Source organism: Ornithorhynchus anatinus, chromosome X5 (genome assembly GCF_004115215.2).
Source record: "Ornithorhynchus anatinus isolate Pmale09 chromosome X5, mOrnAna1.pri.v4, whole genome shotgun sequence".
NCBI classification, from domain to species: Eukaryota; Metazoa; Chordata; class Mammalia; order Monotremata; family Ornithorhynchidae; genus Ornithorhynchus; species Ornithorhynchus anatinus.
Window position 1 is genome coordinate 22,914,662 of NC_041753.1, and position 18,127 is coordinate 22,932,788.

General features: G+C 46.2%; 6 protein-coding genes across 6 annotated transcripts; 3 read left to right on the forward strand and 3 right to left on the reverse strand.

Annotated features, from left to right (window-relative positions):
• Positions 1-281: 281 nt before the first annotated feature.
• On the reverse strand, positions 282-830 carry IFN4 (type I interferon 4). Its single transcript, NM_001242711.1, is given in 1 exon segment — positions 282-830. A coding segment is annotated over 1 exon segment (549 nt).
• Positions 831-1,749: 919 nt separating this feature from the next.
• Positions 1,750-2,418, forward strand: IFN3 (type I interferon 3). The gene is given in 1 exon segment (NM_001242710.1): positions 1,750-2,418. A coding segment is annotated over 1 exon segment (669 nt).
• A 2,646-nt stretch (positions 2,419-5,064) lies between these two features.
• Positions 5,065-5,613, reverse strand: IFNK (interferon, kappa). Its single transcript, NM_001242707.1, has one exon. The coding sequence runs from the start codon at positions 5,611-5,613 to the stop codon at positions 5,065-5,067; it is 549 nt and encodes a 182-aa protein (NP_001229636.1).
• A 1,062-nt stretch (positions 5,614-6,675) lies between these two features.
• On the forward strand, positions 6,676-7,344 carry LOC114807941 (interferon tau-2-like). The gene has a single exon (XM_029054848.1). The coding sequence runs from the start codon at positions 6,676-6,678 to the stop codon at positions 7,342-7,344; it is 669 nt and encodes a 222-aa protein (XP_028910681.1).
• Positions 7,345-10,715: 3,371 nt separating this feature from the next.
• Positions 10,716-11,384, reverse strand: IFN1 (type I interferon 1). The gene has a single exon (NM_001242709.1). The coding sequence runs from the start codon at positions 11,382-11,384 to the stop codon at positions 10,716-10,718; it is 669 nt and encodes a 222-aa protein (NP_001229638.1).
• A 949-nt stretch (positions 11,385-12,333) lies between these two features.
• LOC114807967 (interferon epsilon-like) lies at positions 12,334-12,995 on the forward strand. The gene has a single exon (XM_029054938.1). The coding sequence runs from the start codon at positions 12,447-12,449 to the stop codon at positions 12,993-12,995; it is 549 nt and encodes a 182-aa protein (XP_028910771.1). The 5' UTR covers positions 12,334-12,446.
• Positions 12,996-18,127: the final 5,132 nt, after the last annotated feature.

The window sequence follows — 18,127 nt, forward strand, 5'->3', positions numbered from 1 at the left end:
TGCCTGAGGCAAATTAGACAGATTCAGATTCCTTCAAGGCCAACTTTGGAACCCCTGTATCAGCATCATATTCTCTCTGAAGGTTGGACAGAATCTGGTTGGTGAATGGCACTTTGTTTTCAAGAAAAATTGACTGATTGAATGGTGAATTTCCCCATTTTTCTTTCTCCGCCTCATTGGGAAGTATTTGCAACCTTCCACCAAATGGAAAATGGATGATAGAGATAGAAGGTACCTATCCGGCAAGGAATCCAGATTCCTCCGACCTAATTTATCCATCCTTAGTTCCTGAGAGTTTTCATGAGCTGGAAGATGCACCTCCGGATTTCCGCCCGGACGATCTCCCAGGCGCAGCTGCTGTATTCTTTGTCCCTCAAGTAGAGACTTATGCCTCTGAAGTAACTCTTCAGGCGCAGTCGGAGAATGCCGCTCCCCACGGAAGCCCGGCTCGGATCCGTGTCTTTCTCCACACACACCTCCAGCTCTTGCAACTGCCGATGGAGTCGGTGGAGGAAATTCTCGACCTCGGCCTGATCCCAACCGGTTTGGGAAAGATTTTGGCTGAAGACGGTGAAGATCTGCTGGAGCAGCTCATGGACGACCACCGCCCGATTCCCCTTCTGGAGCAGTCCGGCTTCGACTACCGCTCGTGGGAATTGGAAGTCCTTCCTGTGCTCCAGACAGGACAGAAGAGATTTTCCCTCCAACCTGTCCAGCCGATTCAGGCTCTGCTCCACATCGGCCGTCTGAAGCGGTCGACAGGCGAGAGAGATGGTGGAGGTGGAGAAGAGCAGCACGAGGGCAATTTGTACCAAACCCGTGTTGGCCATGATGAAGCGTTCTGCTGCTGCCCGCCCAAGTGCGATGTTGGATGTTGTGAACCCGTTGTTTCTCTGAGTATCTTTCTTTGCACCTCTTTTAAATACTGTAGAGATGAACTGGGAATTTTGCTATTTTCACTATCCCTGTTTTCCTTCCGCTTCGTAATGTCCTCGTTTTTTAGTTATTTTCCACTTTGCTAAAATCAAAGAAAATGGAAAATAAAATGGAAAAGGGTCAAATATCAGAAGATTTCAGAAACCCAGGCCTCATCTTCTCAGGTGCCTGGTTTTCCTTGATAAAATTGACCCTAATTACCACAACGTAGCTCTCGATTCCCACAAAATGCCTTCGATTCAAGAAAAAATCCGTATAATTTTCACTAATGCCATCCAGAGGAAAGGCAAGCTCAGTGGATGTTTAAAATTGAAAAGTGCTATCAATTGTAACTTCTACCGAGTTTTGGAAACAAATCTGGGTTTAGCAGGGACTAAGGAGAGTTACTTTCACCTCAAGCGTTCAATATATAATGGAACATCCAACATTGGGGATGAGTCATAGGATACTTACATTTACCATAAGAAAAATAATCCAGGCAAGCAAGGATTGATATTTCATTTCTTTAAGGTGGTGATGAACATTGGAATTCAGTTCTTCAGAACATAAGAATCTACACACTCACAATGAAGAGTAGTTTACTCAGGTCTGATTATGAAGAAAGCACCTGTCTTATCTGGTGACACTAAACTATTACAAGCCTGGCCAGGAAGCATCTCTTAGGAAATTTTAGCATCTCTTAGGAAATTGTCTTTATTCTTTGGGAGCAACATTAAGAAATATTAATTTGGTATTGCTGACAAAGTAGGAAATAACTCAAAAAGTGGAAATCAAAAAGTGTAAAAGAAAACGGATAGTAAAGAAAAGAGGGAAATGCCCAGTTCCTCTCCCACAGTATTTAACAGGGACCCAGGGAAGAAAGATACTCAGAGAACCGACTGGTTCGCAACATCCAGCATCGCACTTGGGCGGACAGCAGCAGAACGCTTCATCATGGCCAACACGGGTTTGGTACAAATTGCCCTCGTGCTGCTCTTCTCCACCTCCACCGTCTCTCTCACCTGTCGATCGCTTCAGACGGCCGACGTGGAGCAGAGCCTGAATCGGCTGGACAGGATGAAGGGAAAATCTCTTCTGTCCTGTCTGGAGCACAGGAAGGACTTCCAATTCCCACGAGCGGTAGTCGAAGCCGGACTGCTCCAGAAGGGGAATCGGGCGGTGGTCGTCCATGAGCTGCTCCAGCAGATCTTCACCGTCTTCAGCCAAACTCTTTCCCAAACCGGTTGGGATCAGGCCGAGGTCGAGAATTTCCTCCACGGACTTCATCGGCAGCTGGAAGAGCTGGAGGTGTGCTTGGAGGAAGACACGGATCCGAGCCAGGCCTCCGTGGGGAGCGGCATTCTCCGACTGCGCCTGAAGAGTTACTTCAGAGGCATAAGTCTCTACCTGAGGGACAAAGAATACAGCAGCTGCGCCTGGGAGATCGTGCGGGCGGAAATCCGGAGGTGCATCTTCCGGCTCCTGCAAACTCTCAGGAACTAGGGATGGATAAATTTGTTTGGAGGAATCTGGATTTGTTGTTGGACAGGAATGTCTACTACCTCTGGACTACTTTTTCCTACAGGTGGAAAGATAACGAACACTTTCAAATGAGCGGGAATAAGTGGGGGGGGGAATCCATCATTCAGGCAGGCTATATTTATTAAAAAAAAAAAGTGCCATAAGCTAATCAGAATCTGTCTAACCTTCAGGGCAAACTAGATGCTAACACGGGGACTAAGAAACTTCCTTGAAGGAATAGATCTACCTTTGGTATCATGGACTTTTCTATTTTGACTATTTAACCCATTATTTATTACATATTTATTTTTATTTTTATATACTTTCAAATTTTAGGAATGTCTTTTTATATTTGATAATATTTATATTTTACTTAAAATAAATAAGTAAATCTTTTGAATATTCTGTGGTCTTGGTAAAAATTCCATTTCATTCTGGCTTCGTTTCATATTTATTCCAAATGCCTGTTCATCTGTACAGTCCTAAACTGTAGGTTTCAGAATGTCACTGGGAAGGTCACAGTTCTTTTGGACTGCGTTTATGAATGTGACCGATAAATCCAGTCCACCCCTCTGACAAATGGCCATGCGAATGGTCGAATTTGCAGGGAGGTGGAGAAGCTGTTGCCGAGGGAGAGGGGCTAAAGGACTCTCCCAGCCCAGGAGTGACAGCAGCAAAGAAAGAGGAATTTGACAGAAGGAATCTGTTAAGTGTGACTGTCTGGTGACACTCTGGGCTAGCCTTTCTCAGGCTGCAGAGTTATGCCAAGATGGTTCCACGATGGCTTGGTAGGCTTTGCTCTACGAAATGTTACTATACGAGCATAATCCTTCGGGATGACCCCATTAGACGGTGCTTTATGGAATCGTCCGACGGGCTCGCTCCTAACTTTAAATAACAAGGTCGCCCTCTTGCCCCCACCCCCTCTTTCTCCACCCCTATCTTGCCTCCGGTGTGAAACTGATCCTCCAGAGTCCCGGCCTGTCTCACAAACAAGCCAGCCTCCATCTCCCCTCAATCGGGCAGAGTCGAAACACCCTCCTCTTCCTGGGACCTGGCTCATCGAGCTCCAGGCTCCCGCGAGTCTTCCCAGGACCAGGGACCGGGCATCGGCAACAGCCGCTCAGCTTCCCTGCAGGTTTTGACACCTGTAAGGCCATTGGTCAGAGAGGTGTACAAACACATCGCTTCACCTGTTTTCCTCACGTCACCCCAGATTTGGTGATTCTCTTTGTTTCACTCTTAGGTTTCCTTTCCCATTCTTTCACTGAAGATGAGTTCAAACTTCCTTCCTCTTCTGAGGTAGTGCCTGATTTCTATATTCCTCACGTTCCATAATAAACCCAAAATGAGTGAGATTTTCTTCCCGGAGCTCAGGCATCTCAACTCGGAATTTTTTTTACTTGGAATTCTACTTGGACATAAAGAAGCAAAAAATCCCAAGTTGTGGCAGAGCTGGCCACCGTTGAGGTGCAGCATCCAAAGTCAGATCACCCTGGCCCCGAGACGGTCATGAAACCGAGGCTGTGGACATTTTGGAACATAAAGAGGGAGACATGAAAAAAGTGACAGACGCTACAGCTCGAGAAAGATGATTCGTTCTGACGTCTGGATTTCCACCAGCGGCGCGCTGCAGAATGAGCACGGGAGCCGAGGAAGCGGACTGTGGAGGTGATCCAGGGTCGTGGGCTGGTGGAACGAGGTCGACGGAGGGACAGGGGAGGAAGACAGTTGAGTGCAGTGGGGAAGGCGTAGTTTAGAGCACAGGTTTGTGCATCAAGAGAAGGTAGGTTGGCTTTGGAAACCAAATGGGCCAAATGGGTAATTTTTGAAGATTGGAGGAGGGCTAGAAATCAGAGATCTCTCAGTGAGCGGGGTTGGTGGGGGGGCGGGGCAGTTGTAGGGCAGAGAAGGCAAGTGAAGAGGCTGCGGTCGCGGAGTGCGATTTCCGAGTTGGTGAGAATAGAGATCGTACAGTGACAAGAGATGATGAGATTGAGTGTGTGTCCAAGTAGGTGAGGGGGCGAGGTGGGGTGGAGAGGGAGGTTGTGGAGGTTATGAAGTGAGAGGACGAGGTCGGCGGGAACATCCACGTGGACGTTGAAGTCCCCGAGGATCGGAGATGAGACGGAGACAGAGAAGGAACATCAGAAAAGGATACAAGTCATTTAGAAAATGGAGCCAGATGGAAACGAAATATTTACCAGGACCGCGTTAAATTGTAAAAATATACCATTTATTTTGAAGAAATATATAAATATTATGAAGCAAAAAATTTGACACAGTTATAGAAATAAATAGTGCCTAAAAATAAAAGAATAATGCTACAATAAATAATGGTATAAATAGTCTACATTGAGGACTGCCTGAGACAAATTGCACGCATATCCTTCAAGGCCAGCTTTGGAATCCCTCTGTCAGAATCATATTCTCTCTGAAGGTTGGGCAGAATCGGGTTGGTCAATGGCATTTTGTTTTCAAGAAAAATTGACTGCCCAAATGGTGAATTTCCCCATTTTTTCTCCCGGTCCCTGGGAAGGATTTCCAACTGTCCACCCGATGGAAAATGGTGCCCGGACATCCTATCCGGCAAGGAATCCAGGGTCCTCCGAGTTAATTTATCCATCCTTAGTTCCGGAGCCTTCTCATGAACTGGAAGATGCACCTCCGGATTTGCGCTCGGACGATCTCCCAGGCGCAGCTGCTGTAGTCTTTGTCCCTCAGGTAGAGACTTATGCTTCTGAAGTAAGACTTCAGGCGCAGTCGGAGAATGTCGCTCCCCACAGAGGCCCATCTCGTATCCGTACCCTGCTCCGCGCACACCTCGAGCTCTTCTAGCTGCCGATGGAGTCCGTGGAGGAAATTCTCCACTTCGCTCTGGTCCCAACCAGTTTGGGAAAGATTTTGGCTGAAGATGGTGAAGATCTGCTGGAGCAGCTCATGGACGGCCACCGCCCGATTCCCCTCCTTGAACGGTCCGGCTTCCACCAATTCCTGGGGGAGTTGGAAGTCCTTCCTGTCCTTCAGACAAGACAGAAGAGATTTTCCCTGCATTCTGTCCAGCCGCTTTAAGCTCTGCTCCATACACACTGTGTGAAGCAGGCTACAGCTCAGAGAGACAGTGGAGGTGGAGACGAGCAGCACAAGGACAATTTGTATCAAACCGGCGTTGGTCATGATGAAGCGTCCTGCTGCTGCCTGCCCAGGTGCGATGCTGGATGTTGTGAACCCCTTGTTTCTCTGAGTATCTGTCTTCTCTGGGTCTCTATTAAATGCTGGGGAGATGAGCTGGGAATTTCACAGTTTTCTCTACCCAATGTATGCTCCATTTTTTTCTGTTTCCACTTTGGACTTTCCCTCTCTTTGGGGGTTACTTTCTGGTCTGCTAAAACCGAGGAAAGAAGAAATTAAAAAGGAAAAGTGCCTAATGGCAGAGGATTTCAGGAATCCAGGACTCATCTTCTCAGGTGCCTGGTTTTCCTTGATAAAACTGACCCTGATTTCCGCAACGTAGCCTCCGATTCCCACAGAGTGCCTTCAATTCAAGAAAAATATTAGGATAATTTTCAGCAATGCCATCCAGTCAGTCAGGCAATCATATTTATTGAGCACTTACTGTGTGCAGAGCACTCTACGAAGCTCTTGGGAGAGTACGATATCACAATATAACAGACACATTCCCCGCCCACAACAAGCTTACAGTCTAGAGGAAAGACAAGCTCGATGGATGTTTAAAATTGAAAAGGGCTCTTAAATGCAACTCTTCCAGAGAATTGCAAACAGATCGGGATCAATCTCCAGCTGGGACTTGTGGGAGTTACCCCAAGCGTTCAACACATAATGGAACACCTAGAGTTTAAGATGAGATGTGGGATACATGCACTTTCTGTTTAAAAAAAAAAAATGAAAAAGATCTGGGCAAACAAGGGTTGTTAATTCATTTCTCTAACATGGTTGTGAATATTGGAATTTTCTTCAGAATATAATGATCTACATAATGTAGATCATGGTATGAAATGTACTTTATTCAGGTCTGATTATGAAGAAAACACCTGTCTTATCTTGTGACACTAAACTATTACAAGCCTGGCCAGGAAGCATCTCTTAGGGAATTTTCTTTATTCTTTGGGAGCAACATTAAGAAATATTAATTACATTATTGCTGACAAAGTAGAAAATAACTCAAAAAGTGGAAATCAAAAAGTGTAAAAGAAAACGGATAGTAAAGAAAAGAGGGAAATGCCCAGTTCCTCTCCCACAGTATTTAACAGGGACCCAGGGAAGAAAGATACTCAGAGAACCGACTGGTTCGCAACATCCAGCATCGCACTTGGGCGGACAGCAGCAGAACGCTTCATCATGGCCAACACGGGTTTGGTACAAATTGCCCTCGTGCTGCTCTTCTCCACCTCCACCGTCTCTCTCGCCTGTCGACCGCTTCAGACGGCCGACGTGGAGCAGAGCCTGAATCGGCTGGACAGGATGGAGGGAAAATCTCTTCTGTCCTGTCTGGAGCACAGGAAGGACTTCCAATTCCCACGAGCGGTAGTCGAAGCCGGACTGCTCCAGAAGGGGAATCGGGCGGTGGTCGTCCATGAGCTGCTCCAGCAGATCTTCACCGTCTTCAGCCAAACTCTTTCCCAAACCGGTTGGGATCAGGCCGAGGTCGAGAATTTCCTCCACGGACTTCATCGGCAGCTGGAAGAGCTGGAGGTGTGCTTGGAGGAAGACACGGATCCGAGCCAGGCCTCCGTGGGGAGCGGCATTCTCCGACTGCGCCTGAAGAGTTACTTCAGAGGCATAAGTCTCTACCTGAGGGACAAAGAATACAGCAGCTGCGCCTGGGAGATCGTGCGGGCGGAAATCCGGAGGTGCATCTTCCGGCTCCTGCAAACTCTCAGGAACTAGGGATGGATAAATTTGTTTGGAGGAATCTGGATTTGTTGTTGGACAGGAATGTCTACTACCTCTGGACTACTTTTTCCTACAGGTGGAAAGATAACGAACACTTTCAAATGAGCGGGAATAAGTGGGGGGGGAATCCATCATTCAGGCAGGCTATATTTATTAAAAAAAAAAAGTGCCATAAGCTAATCAGAATCTGTCTAACCTTCAGGGCAAACTAGATGCCAACACGGGGACTAAGAAACTTCCTTGAAGGAATAGATCTACCTTTGGTATCATGGACTTTTCTATTTTGACTATTTAACCCATTATTTATTACGTATTTATTTTTATTTTTATATACTTTCAAATTTTAGGAATGTCTTTTTATATTTGATAATATTTATATTTTACTTAAAATAAATAAGTAAATCTTTTGAATATTCTGTGGTCTTGGTAAAAATTCCATTTCATTCTGGCTTCGTTTCATATTTATTCCAAATGCCTGTTCACCTGTACAGTCCTAAACTGTAGGTTTCAGAATGTCACTGGGAAGGTCACAGTTCTTTTGGACTGCGTTTATGAATGTGACCGATAAATCCAGTCCACCCCTCTGACAAATGGCCATGCGAATGGTCGAATTTGCAGGGAGGTGGAGAAGCTGTTGCCGAGGGAGAGGGGCTAAAGGACTCTCCCAGCCCAGGAGTGACAGCAGCAAAGAAAGAGGAATTTGACAGAAGGAATCTGTTAAGTGTGACTGTCTGGTGACACTCTGGGCTAGCCTTTCTCAGGCTGCAGAGTTATGCCAAGATGGTTCCACGATGGCTTGGTAGGCTTTGCTCTACGAAATGTTACTATACGAGCATAATCCTTCGGGATGACCCCATTAGACGGTGCTTTATGGAATCGTCCGACGGGCTCGCTCCTAACTTTAAATAACAAGGTCGCCCTCTTGCCCCCACCCCCTCTTTCTCCACCCCTATCTTGCCTCCGGTGTGAAACTGATCCTCCAGAGTCCCGGCCTGTCTCACAAACAAGCCAGCCTCCATCTCCCCTCAATCGGGCAGAGTCGAAACACCCTCCTCTTCCTGGGACCTGGCTCATCGAGCTCCAGGCTCCCGCGAGTCTTCCCAGGACCAGGGACCGGGCATCGGCAACAGCCGCTCAGCTTCCCTGCAGGTTTTGACACCTGTAAGGCCATTGGTCAGAGAGGTGTACAAACACATCGCTTCACCTGTTTTCCTCACGTCACCCCAGATTTGGTGATTCTCTGTGTTTCACTCTTAGGTTTCCTTTCCCATTCTTTCACTGGAGATGAGTTCAAATTTCCTTCCTCTTCTGAGGTAGTGCCTGATTTCTATATTCCCCAAGTTCCGTAATAAACCCAAAATGAGTGAGATTTTCTTCCAGGACCTCAAACATCTCTACTTGGAATTTTTTTCCTTCCTAAACATCTTCTGGGGTTGGGGTGCCCCAGGAAGCTGTGGTTATGGAAGAAGAAATTGGATTGAATCAAAAGTTCATTCATTCAGTTTCATTCATTGAATGCTTACTGTGTGCAGAGCACTGTACTTAGCGCTTGGGTAAGTAAAGTAATATAACAAGAAAGAGACACATTCGTTACCTACAAGGAGTTTACAGTCTAGAAGGGGAGACAGACATTAACGTAAATAAATAAATGACAGATATGTACAAAAGTGCTGTGCGGCTGGGAGGGGGGATGAATAAAGGGAGAAGGTCTGGGTGATGCAGAAGAGAGTGGGAGAAGAAAAAAGTGGGGCTTAGTCAGGGAAGGCCTCCCTTCTGGAAGAGATGGGCCATCAATAAAGCTTTGAAGGGGCAGAGGGGAGAGTAATTGTCAAATTTGAGAAGGGAGGGCTAGACGGAGGACATGGGCGAGGGGGTGGGGGCGAGATAGACGAGATTGGAGTATGACACTGGGGTGGCGGGAGGGGAAGAGGAGTGGAGGGCAGATGGACCTGGCAGTTGGGGAGGGCAGATGCAGGGACAAAAGGATTGACAAGGCAGCTTCACCTTCAAGGAAATGGTGGGGTGGGGAGTGTTCCAAAAGCCACAGTGGGAGAAGGGATAGGGAGGTTTTCAAGAGTAGAGAGAAGAGGGGCCAGGTTGGGCTACAGAGGATGAGGGGCTGGCACAAAGCAGGGTGAGAGTGGGTTTGCCTGGTCATCACATGGGATACCAGTGTGAGGTGCTACAACATTTTTCTTGCCACTATCACCCAGCTATGCATTGGCCTCTCATTCTCTCTGTTCTATGAAGGAACATTTTCCTTTATATCCTTGAGGCCGAATCTGCCTTGCCCAATCCTTGTGTCCCTGCATCTGCCCTTCCCAAACACCATGTCCATCCGCCTCCCCAATGCACTTTTCAGTTCAACACAATTTCTTCTGTCATTTCAGTGTAACTGCAGCTCCCTGTGACACCCCAACCCCAGAAGATGTTTTGGAAGGAAAAAAATACCGAGTAGAGATGCCTGAGGTCCCAGAGGAAAATCTCACTCATTTGGGGTTTATTATGGAATTTGGGGAATATAGAAATCAGGCACTACCTCGGGAGAGGCAAAGTCTACCAAGCCATCGTGGAACCATCTTGGCATAACTCTGCAGCCTGAGAAAGGCTAGCCCAGAGTTTCACCAGACAGTCACACTTAACAGATTCCTTCTGTCAAATTCCTCTTTCTTTGCTGCTGTCACTCCTGGGCTGGGAGAGTCCTTTAGCCCCTCTCCCTCGGCAACAGCTTCTCCACCTCCCTGCAAATTCGACCATTCGCATGGCCATTTGTCAGAGGGGTGGACTGGATTTATCGGTCACATTCATAAACGCAGTCCAAAAGAACTGTGACCTTCCCAGTGACATTCTGAAACCTACAGTTTAGGACTGTACAGGTGAACAGGCATTTGGAATAAATATGAAACGAAGCCAGAATGAAATGGAATTTTTACCAAGACCACAGAATATTCAAAAGATTTACTTATTTATTTTAAGTAAAATATAAATATTATCAAATATAAAAAGACATTCCTAAAATTTGAAAGTATATAAAAATAAAAATAAATACGTAATAAATAATGGGTTAAATAGTCAAAATAGAAAAGTCCATGATACCAAAGGTAGATCTATTCCTTCAAGGAAGTTTCTTAGTCCCCGTGTTAGCATCTAGTTTGCCCTGAAGGTTAGACAGATTCTGATTAGCTTATGGCACTTTTTTTTTTAAATAAATATAGCCTGCCTGAATGGTGGATCCCCCCACTACTTATTTCCGCTCATTTGAAAGTCTTCGCTATCTTTCCACCTGGAGGTAGAAGTAGTCCAGAGGTAGTAGACATTCCTGACCAGCAACAAATCCAGATTCCTCCAAACAAATTTATCCATCCCTAGTTCCTGAGAGTTTGCACGAGCTGGATGATGCACCTCCGGATTTCCACCCGCACGATCTCCCAGGCGCAGCTGCTGTATTCTTTGTCCCTCAGGTAGAGACTTATGCCTCTGAAGTAACTCTTCAGGCGCAGTCGGAGAATGCCGCTCCCCACGGAGGCCTGGCTCGGATCCGTGTCTTCCTCCAAGCACACCTCCAGCTCTTCCAGCTGCCGATGAAGTCCGTGGAGGAAATTCTCGACCTCGGCCTGATCCCAACCGGTTTGGGAAAGAGTTTGGCTGAAGACGGTGAAGATCTGCTGGAGCAGCTCATGGACGACCACCGCCCGATTCCCCTTCTGGAGCAGTCCGGCTTCGACTACCGCTCGTGGGAATTGGAAGTCCTTCCTGTGCTCCAGACAGGACAGAAGAGATTTTCCCTCCATCCTGTCCAGCCGATTCAGGCTCTGCTCCACGTCGGCCGTCTGAAGCGGTCGACAGGCGAGAGAGACGGTGGAGGTGGAGAAGAGCAGCACGAGGGCAATTTGTACCAAACCCGTGTTGGCCATGATGAAGCGTTCTGCTGCTGTCCGCCCAAGTGCGATGCTGGATGTTGCGAACCAGTCGGTTCTCTGAGTATCTTTCTTCCCTGGGTCCCTGTTAAATACTGTGGGAGAGGAACTGGGCATTTCCCTCTTTTCTTTACTATCCGTTTTCTTTTACACTTTTTGATTTCCACTTTTTGAGTTATTTTCTACTTTGTCAGCAATAATGTAATTAATATTTCTTAATGTTGCTCCCAAAGAATAAAGAAAATTCCCTAAGAGATGCTTCCTGGCCAGGCTTGTAATAGTTTAGTGTCACAAGATAAGACAGGTGTTTTCTTCATAATCAGACCTGAATAAAGTACATTTCATACCATGATCTACATTATGTAGATCATTATATTCTGAAGAAAATTCCAATATTCACAACCATGTTAGAGAAATGAATTAACAACCCTTGTTTGCCCAGATCTTTTTCATTTTTTTTTTTTAAACAGAAAGTGCATGTATCCCACATCTCATCTTAAACTCTAGGTGTTCCATTATGTGTTGAACGCTTGGGGTAACTCCCACAAGTCCCAGCTGGAGATTGATCCCGATCTGTTTGCAATTCTCTGGAAGAGTTGCATTTAAGAGCCCTTTTCAATTTTAAACATCCATCGAGCTTGTCTTTCCTCTAGACTGTAAGCTTGTTGTGGGCGGGGAATGTGTCTGTTATATTGTGATATCGTACTCTCCCAAGAGCTTCGTAGAGTGCTCTGCACACAGTAAGTGCTCAATAAATATGATTGCCTGACTGACTGGATGGCATTGCTGAAAATTATCCTAATATTTTTCTTGAATTGAAGGCACTCTGTGGGAATCGGAGGCTACGTTGCGGAAATCAGGGTCAGTTTTATCAAGGAAAACCAGGCACCTGAGAAGATGAGTCCTGGATTCCTGAAATCCTCTGCCATTAGGCACTTTTCCTTTTTAATTTCTTCTTTCCTCGGTTTTAGCAGACCAGAAAGTAACCCCCAAAGAGAGGGAAAGTCCAAAGTGGAAACAGAAAAAAATGGAGCATACATTGGGTAGAGAAAACTGTGAAATTCCCAGCTCATCTCCCCAGCATTTAATAGAGACCCAGAGAAGACAGATACTCAGAGAAACAAGGGGTTCACAACATCCAGCATCGCACCTGGGCAGGCAGCAGCAGGACGCTTCATCATGACCAACGCCGGTTTGATACAAATTGTCCTTGTGCTGCTCGTCTCCACCTCCACTGTCTCTCTGAGCTGTAGCCTGCTTCACACAGTGTGTATGGAGCAGAGCTTAAAGCGGCTGGACAGAATGCAGGGAAAATCTCTTCTGTCTTGTCTGAAGGACAGGAAGGACTTCCAACTCCCCCAGGAATTGGTGGAAGCCGGACCGTTCAAGGAGGGGAATCGGGCGGTGGCCGTCCATGAGCTGCTCCAGCAGATCTTCACCATCTTCAGCCAAAATCTTTCCCAAACTGGTTGGGACCAGAGCGAAGTGGAGAATTTCCTCCACGGACTCCATCGGCAGCTAGAAGAGCTCGAGGTGTGCGCGGAGCAGGGTACGGATACGAGATGGGCCTCTGTGGGGAGCGACATTCTCCGACTGCGCCTGAAGTCTTACTTCAGAAGCATAAGTCTCTACCTGAGGGACAAAGACTACAGCAGCTGCGCCTGGGAGATCGTCCGAGCGCAAATCCGGAGGTGCATCTTCCAGTTCATGAGAAGGCTCCGGAACTAAGGATGGATAAATTAACTCGGAGGACCCTGGATTCCTTGCCGGATAGGATGTCCGGGCACCATTTTCCATCGGGTGGACAGTTGGAAATCCTTCCCAGGGACCGGGAGAAAAAATGGGGAAATTCACCATTTGGGCAGTCAATTTTTCTTGAAAACAAAATGCCATTGACCAACCCGATTCTGCCCAACCTTCAGAGAGAATATGATTCTGACAGAGGGATTCCAAAGCTGGCCTTGAAGGATATGCGTGCAATTTGTCTCAGGCAGTCCTCAATGTAGACTATTTATACCATTATTTATTGTAGCATTATTCTTTTATTTTTAGGCACTATTTATTTCTATAACTGTGTCAAATTTTTTGCTTCATAATATTTATATATTTCTTCAAAATAAATGGTATATTTTTACAATTTAACGCGGTCCTGGTAAATATTTCGTTTCCATCTGGCTCCATTTTCTAAATGACTTGTATCCTTTTCTGATGTTCCTTCTCTGTCTCCGTCTCATCTCCGATCCTCGGGGACTTCAACGTCCACGTGGATGTTCCCGCCGACCTCGTCCTCTCACTTCATAACCTCCACAACCTCCCTCTCCACCCCACCTCGCCCCCTCACCTACTTGGACACACACTCAATCTCATCATCTCTTGTCACTGTACGATCTCTATTCTCACCAACTCGGAAATCGCACTCCGCGACCGCAGCCTCTTCACTTGCCTTCTCTGCCCTACAACTGCCCCGCCCCCCCACCAACCCCGCTCACTGAGAGATCTCTGATTTCTAGCCCTCCTCCAATCTTCAAAAATTACCCATTTGGCCCATTTGGTTTCCAAAGCCAACCTACCTTCTCTTGATGCACAAACCTGTGCTCTAAACTACGCCTTCCCCACTGCACTCAACTGTCTTCCTCCCCTGTCCCTCCGTCGACCTCGTTCCACCAGCCCACGACCCTGGATCACCTCCACAGTCCGCTTCCTCGGCTCCCGTGCTCATTCTGCAGCGCGCCGCTGGTGGAAATCCAGACGTCAGAACGAATCATCTTTCTCGAGCTGTAGCGTCTGTCACTTTTTTCATGTCTCCCTCTTTATGTTCCAAAATGTCCACAGCCTCGGTTTCATGACCGTCTCGGGGCCAGGGTGATCTGACTTTGGATGCTGCACCTCAACGGTGGCCAGCTCTGCCACAACCTGGGAGTTTTTGCTTCTTTATGTCTTTACGCCGGTTTCTTCCATCCACCCCATTTACCGTTATCTCATTTCAGCTCACCGGAGAGCAGCTGTTTGCTTTTCCTGTGGTATTACATTCCCCTCTCCAGATATGCCACTGAAAGACGGCGCTTGCACTTCTTCGATCAGCCATGTGTTTGGTCAGAATCTTGATATCATGTTGACGCCGTGGTCCATCCTTCCCAGAAGATGCCCGAGCTCTCTCGATTCAGCTTTCTGTTTCTCTTTCCACGTGGATTGAACATCATTCTCTCCCCTGCCTCTAAATCACTAATTGAGAGCGTGTACCATTTGCCAAGAAGCAGCACCGTCTAGTGGATAGAGTCGGGTACTCGGAGTCTGAGGACATGGATTCTAAACCCGGCTCCGCTACTTGTTGGCTGTGTGACCTTTGGCCAGTTACTTAACTTCTCTGCACCTCAGTTACGTCCTCTTTTAAATGGTGATTAAGGCAGTGAGCTCCATGTGGGAATGGACCATGTCCGACTTTATAATGTTGTATCTACCTCAGTGCTGAGAACCACTCCTGCTATACAGTAAACTCTAAATACCATTTAAAAATAAAAGTGCCTGGTGTGGGCAAGTAGATCGCCTCAGGTGATTTTTAAATCTACCAAATAATTTAATTACCAATTAATTAATTACCAATTTACTATACCAATACTAATCTGAGTTGTCCTTTCCCAAGTGCTTACTACAGTGCTCTGCACACAATAAGCGCTTAATAAATGATTGAATGAATGAATGAATACCATCTAGTCCATAAAACGTTCTTTCTTGACAGATGCAGATGACAACCTTTTTTCCATGTGCTGCCAGAGATGCTTGATCAGTGTTCATGGGTTCATGCGGGTGATTCTCAGACTTTCAGTGAAGATGTAAACCTGTTCTACTGAAAAATTTTCCCTGAGGATTAATAATCATATTCGGGCCTGACCTTTCATATACGTTTTTGCAACTTTGAGCTTGGCAGCAAGAACCTTAGACTTGGGAGTCAGCGGACCTGGTTCTAATACCTCCTCTGTCTCTGTGCTGTGGGGTTGAGGGTGGGGCAAATATCAGTTGCCCAAATTTCACTGGTCCAAGTGCACAGATGACACATAAGGGAGAGGGAGCCAGAGAAAAGGGAGTTTAATCGGGGAAGACCTCTTGGAGGAGATGTGACCTTCATAAAGCTTTGAAGGTGGGGAGAGTGGTGGTGTAGTGTATATGGAGAAGCGACGTGGCTTACTGGAAACAGCACGGGCTTGGGAGTCAGAGGTTGTGGATTCTAATCCTAGCTCTGCCTCATCAGCTTAGGCTAGTCACTTCACTTCTCTGTGCCTCACTTACCTTACCTGTAAAGTGAGGATTAAGACTGACCCTCATGTGGGACAACCTGATGACCTTGTATCTACCCCAGCACTTAGAACAGTGCTCGGCACATAGCAAGCACTTAACAAATACCATCATTATCGTTATTATTATATAGAGGGGGAGGGAGTTCCAGGCTAGGGGGAGGGCATGGAAAAGGGGTCGGCAGTGAGTTAGACAAGATCGGGCCACAGTGAGTAAGCTAGCATTGGAGAAGGGAAGTGTGCGAGAGAGGCTGTGGTAGATCAGTGAGGTAAAATAAGAGGGGGTGAGCTGATTGAGTGCTCAACAGCCCGTTTTAGGGAATTTCTGTGTGATGCAGAGATGGATGGGCAATCACTGGAGCTTCTTGAGGAGTGGGGAAGCATTTTTTTTTAGAAAAAAATGACCTGTGCAGCGGAGTGAAGTATGAATTGGAGTGAGGAGAGGAAGGGAGGTCAGCAAGGAGACTGATGCGGTAATCAAGGTGGGATAGGATAAGTGCTTGGATCAATAGGGTAGCAGTTTGGATGGAGAGGCAAGGGCAGATTTTAGCAATGCCATGAAGGTAGAACCGACAGGATTTGGTGACAGATTGAATATGTGGGATGAATGAGACAGATGAGTCAAGGGGTTGAGAAGCAACGTGGCCTAGTAGAAAGAGCAGGGGCTTGAGAGTCAGGGGACCTGACTTGTATTCCCAGCTCTGCCATATGTCTGTTGTATGACCTTGGACAAGTCACTTTACTTTCCTGTGCCTCAGTTACCTCATCTGTAAAATGGGAATTGAGTCCGTGAGCCCCACGAGGGACATGGACTTAATCCAACCTGATTAGCTTGTATCTACCCCAGCGCTTAGCACAGTGGCTGGCACATAGTAAGAGCTTAACGATGACCATTAAAAAAGAAAAAAAAGAGGACAGTACCAAGATTACAGTCTGGCGAGATAGGGACCATAGAGGAGTCATGATTTTATCCCTTATTAAACATTGAGCCTCCTGGAGAAAATGGAAGCCCATTGTATTCTAATGAACAATCAGCTCTGATTGTTGAGGTTATCTAGGTTTATTTTTAGGGAATTGCTAGGAAAAACACAAAACTGCTGTCAAAATGAACTAGACAGAAAACCAGCTTATGATGCTAGGGCTAAAAGAGTATATTGGTCAGTAGATGGCACTAAGGCATTGTAGAAAATCCAGTTAGCATGTTCGGAGTGATTCAGTTGGTGGTGTAATACTAACTGTGGCATTTGTTAAGCGATTACTACGTGCCAGGCACTCTACTAAGTGCTGGGATGGATACAAGCAAATCGGGTTGCACACAGCCCCTGTCCCAGGTGGAGCTCATGGTCTCAGTCCCCATTTTACAGATGCGGTAATTGAGGCACAGAGAAGTGAAGTGACTTGCTCAGGGTCACACAGAAGACAAGTGGTGGAGCTGGTTTTAGAACCCTTGACCTTCAGACTCCCAGATCCATGCTTCATCCTCTACACCATGTTGCTTCCATGTGGGAGGGAAGAAAGAGGGAGGCAGAGAGAGATTCTTGTTATTCAATCGTATTTATTGACCATTTACTGTGCGCAGAGCACTGAACTAAGCCCTTGGCAAAGTAAAATATAACAGAGTTGGTAGACATGTTCCCTGTCCACAGAGAGGTCAGTCTCCAGCTGAAACGGACCAAGTCAGAAGAATTTCTAATCCATGTGCTGGTTTTTGGTTTTTTTTTGTCTTTTTCTATTATCCTTTCTATTAGACCCCCACCCAATTCCAAGATTTCACTAGGAAAAAGGTGGGATTTTTCTCTTTCATACTCTTAGTTTCTTTTAACCTTCTAATTGTTTAATAGATTTTGCTTCCTTTTATATATCAAAACATTCCAATTAATTAAAAAAATAGCTAAGGCATCTATGCAGGATTTCCATCGATAAATTGTTGGTAGCAAGTGAGTCATTCCTCTAAAACAAGAGGAGAAGACAGTGCTTGATTCCAGTTATTACCCAGATATAGTATACTGCCAACAGATGATCATTTAACGATAAATATCCGAGCTCAGCTCCACCTGGCTGCTTGGTGCAAGGAGTGTTTTTGAAAAACGTGACTGTTTTGGGAGCCGGGAACTAAAAATAAAAAGTAATTCATCAAACGAGTTAAAAGTAAAACGTAGTTAAACGTAGTCATCAACTGATCGATAGTATTTCTTGAGCACCTATTTGATGCAGGGTATGGAAATGGGAGAATACAATTGAGTTGGTGTCACCCATTCCGCGGGGACAGTTTGGAGATTCGGCACGGTGAGAGTGACAGAGACCGGAGTCAAAAAGGTTGAACCACGCACAATTTATTCCACATGGCAAATTGAACTTCCCTCTCGGCAGGAATACACTTATTTAGTCATTTGCACTTGGCGAATTGAACTTTTCTCTCAGGAGGAATGCGTTTATTTAGTTATTAACACGTGACGAATCGAGCTTCCCTCTAAGGAGGAATACACTTGTTTAGTTATTCACTTGTGGTAGATTGAGCTTCCATCTCGGGAGGAATATACTTATATAATTATACGTATGTGGCGAGTTGAA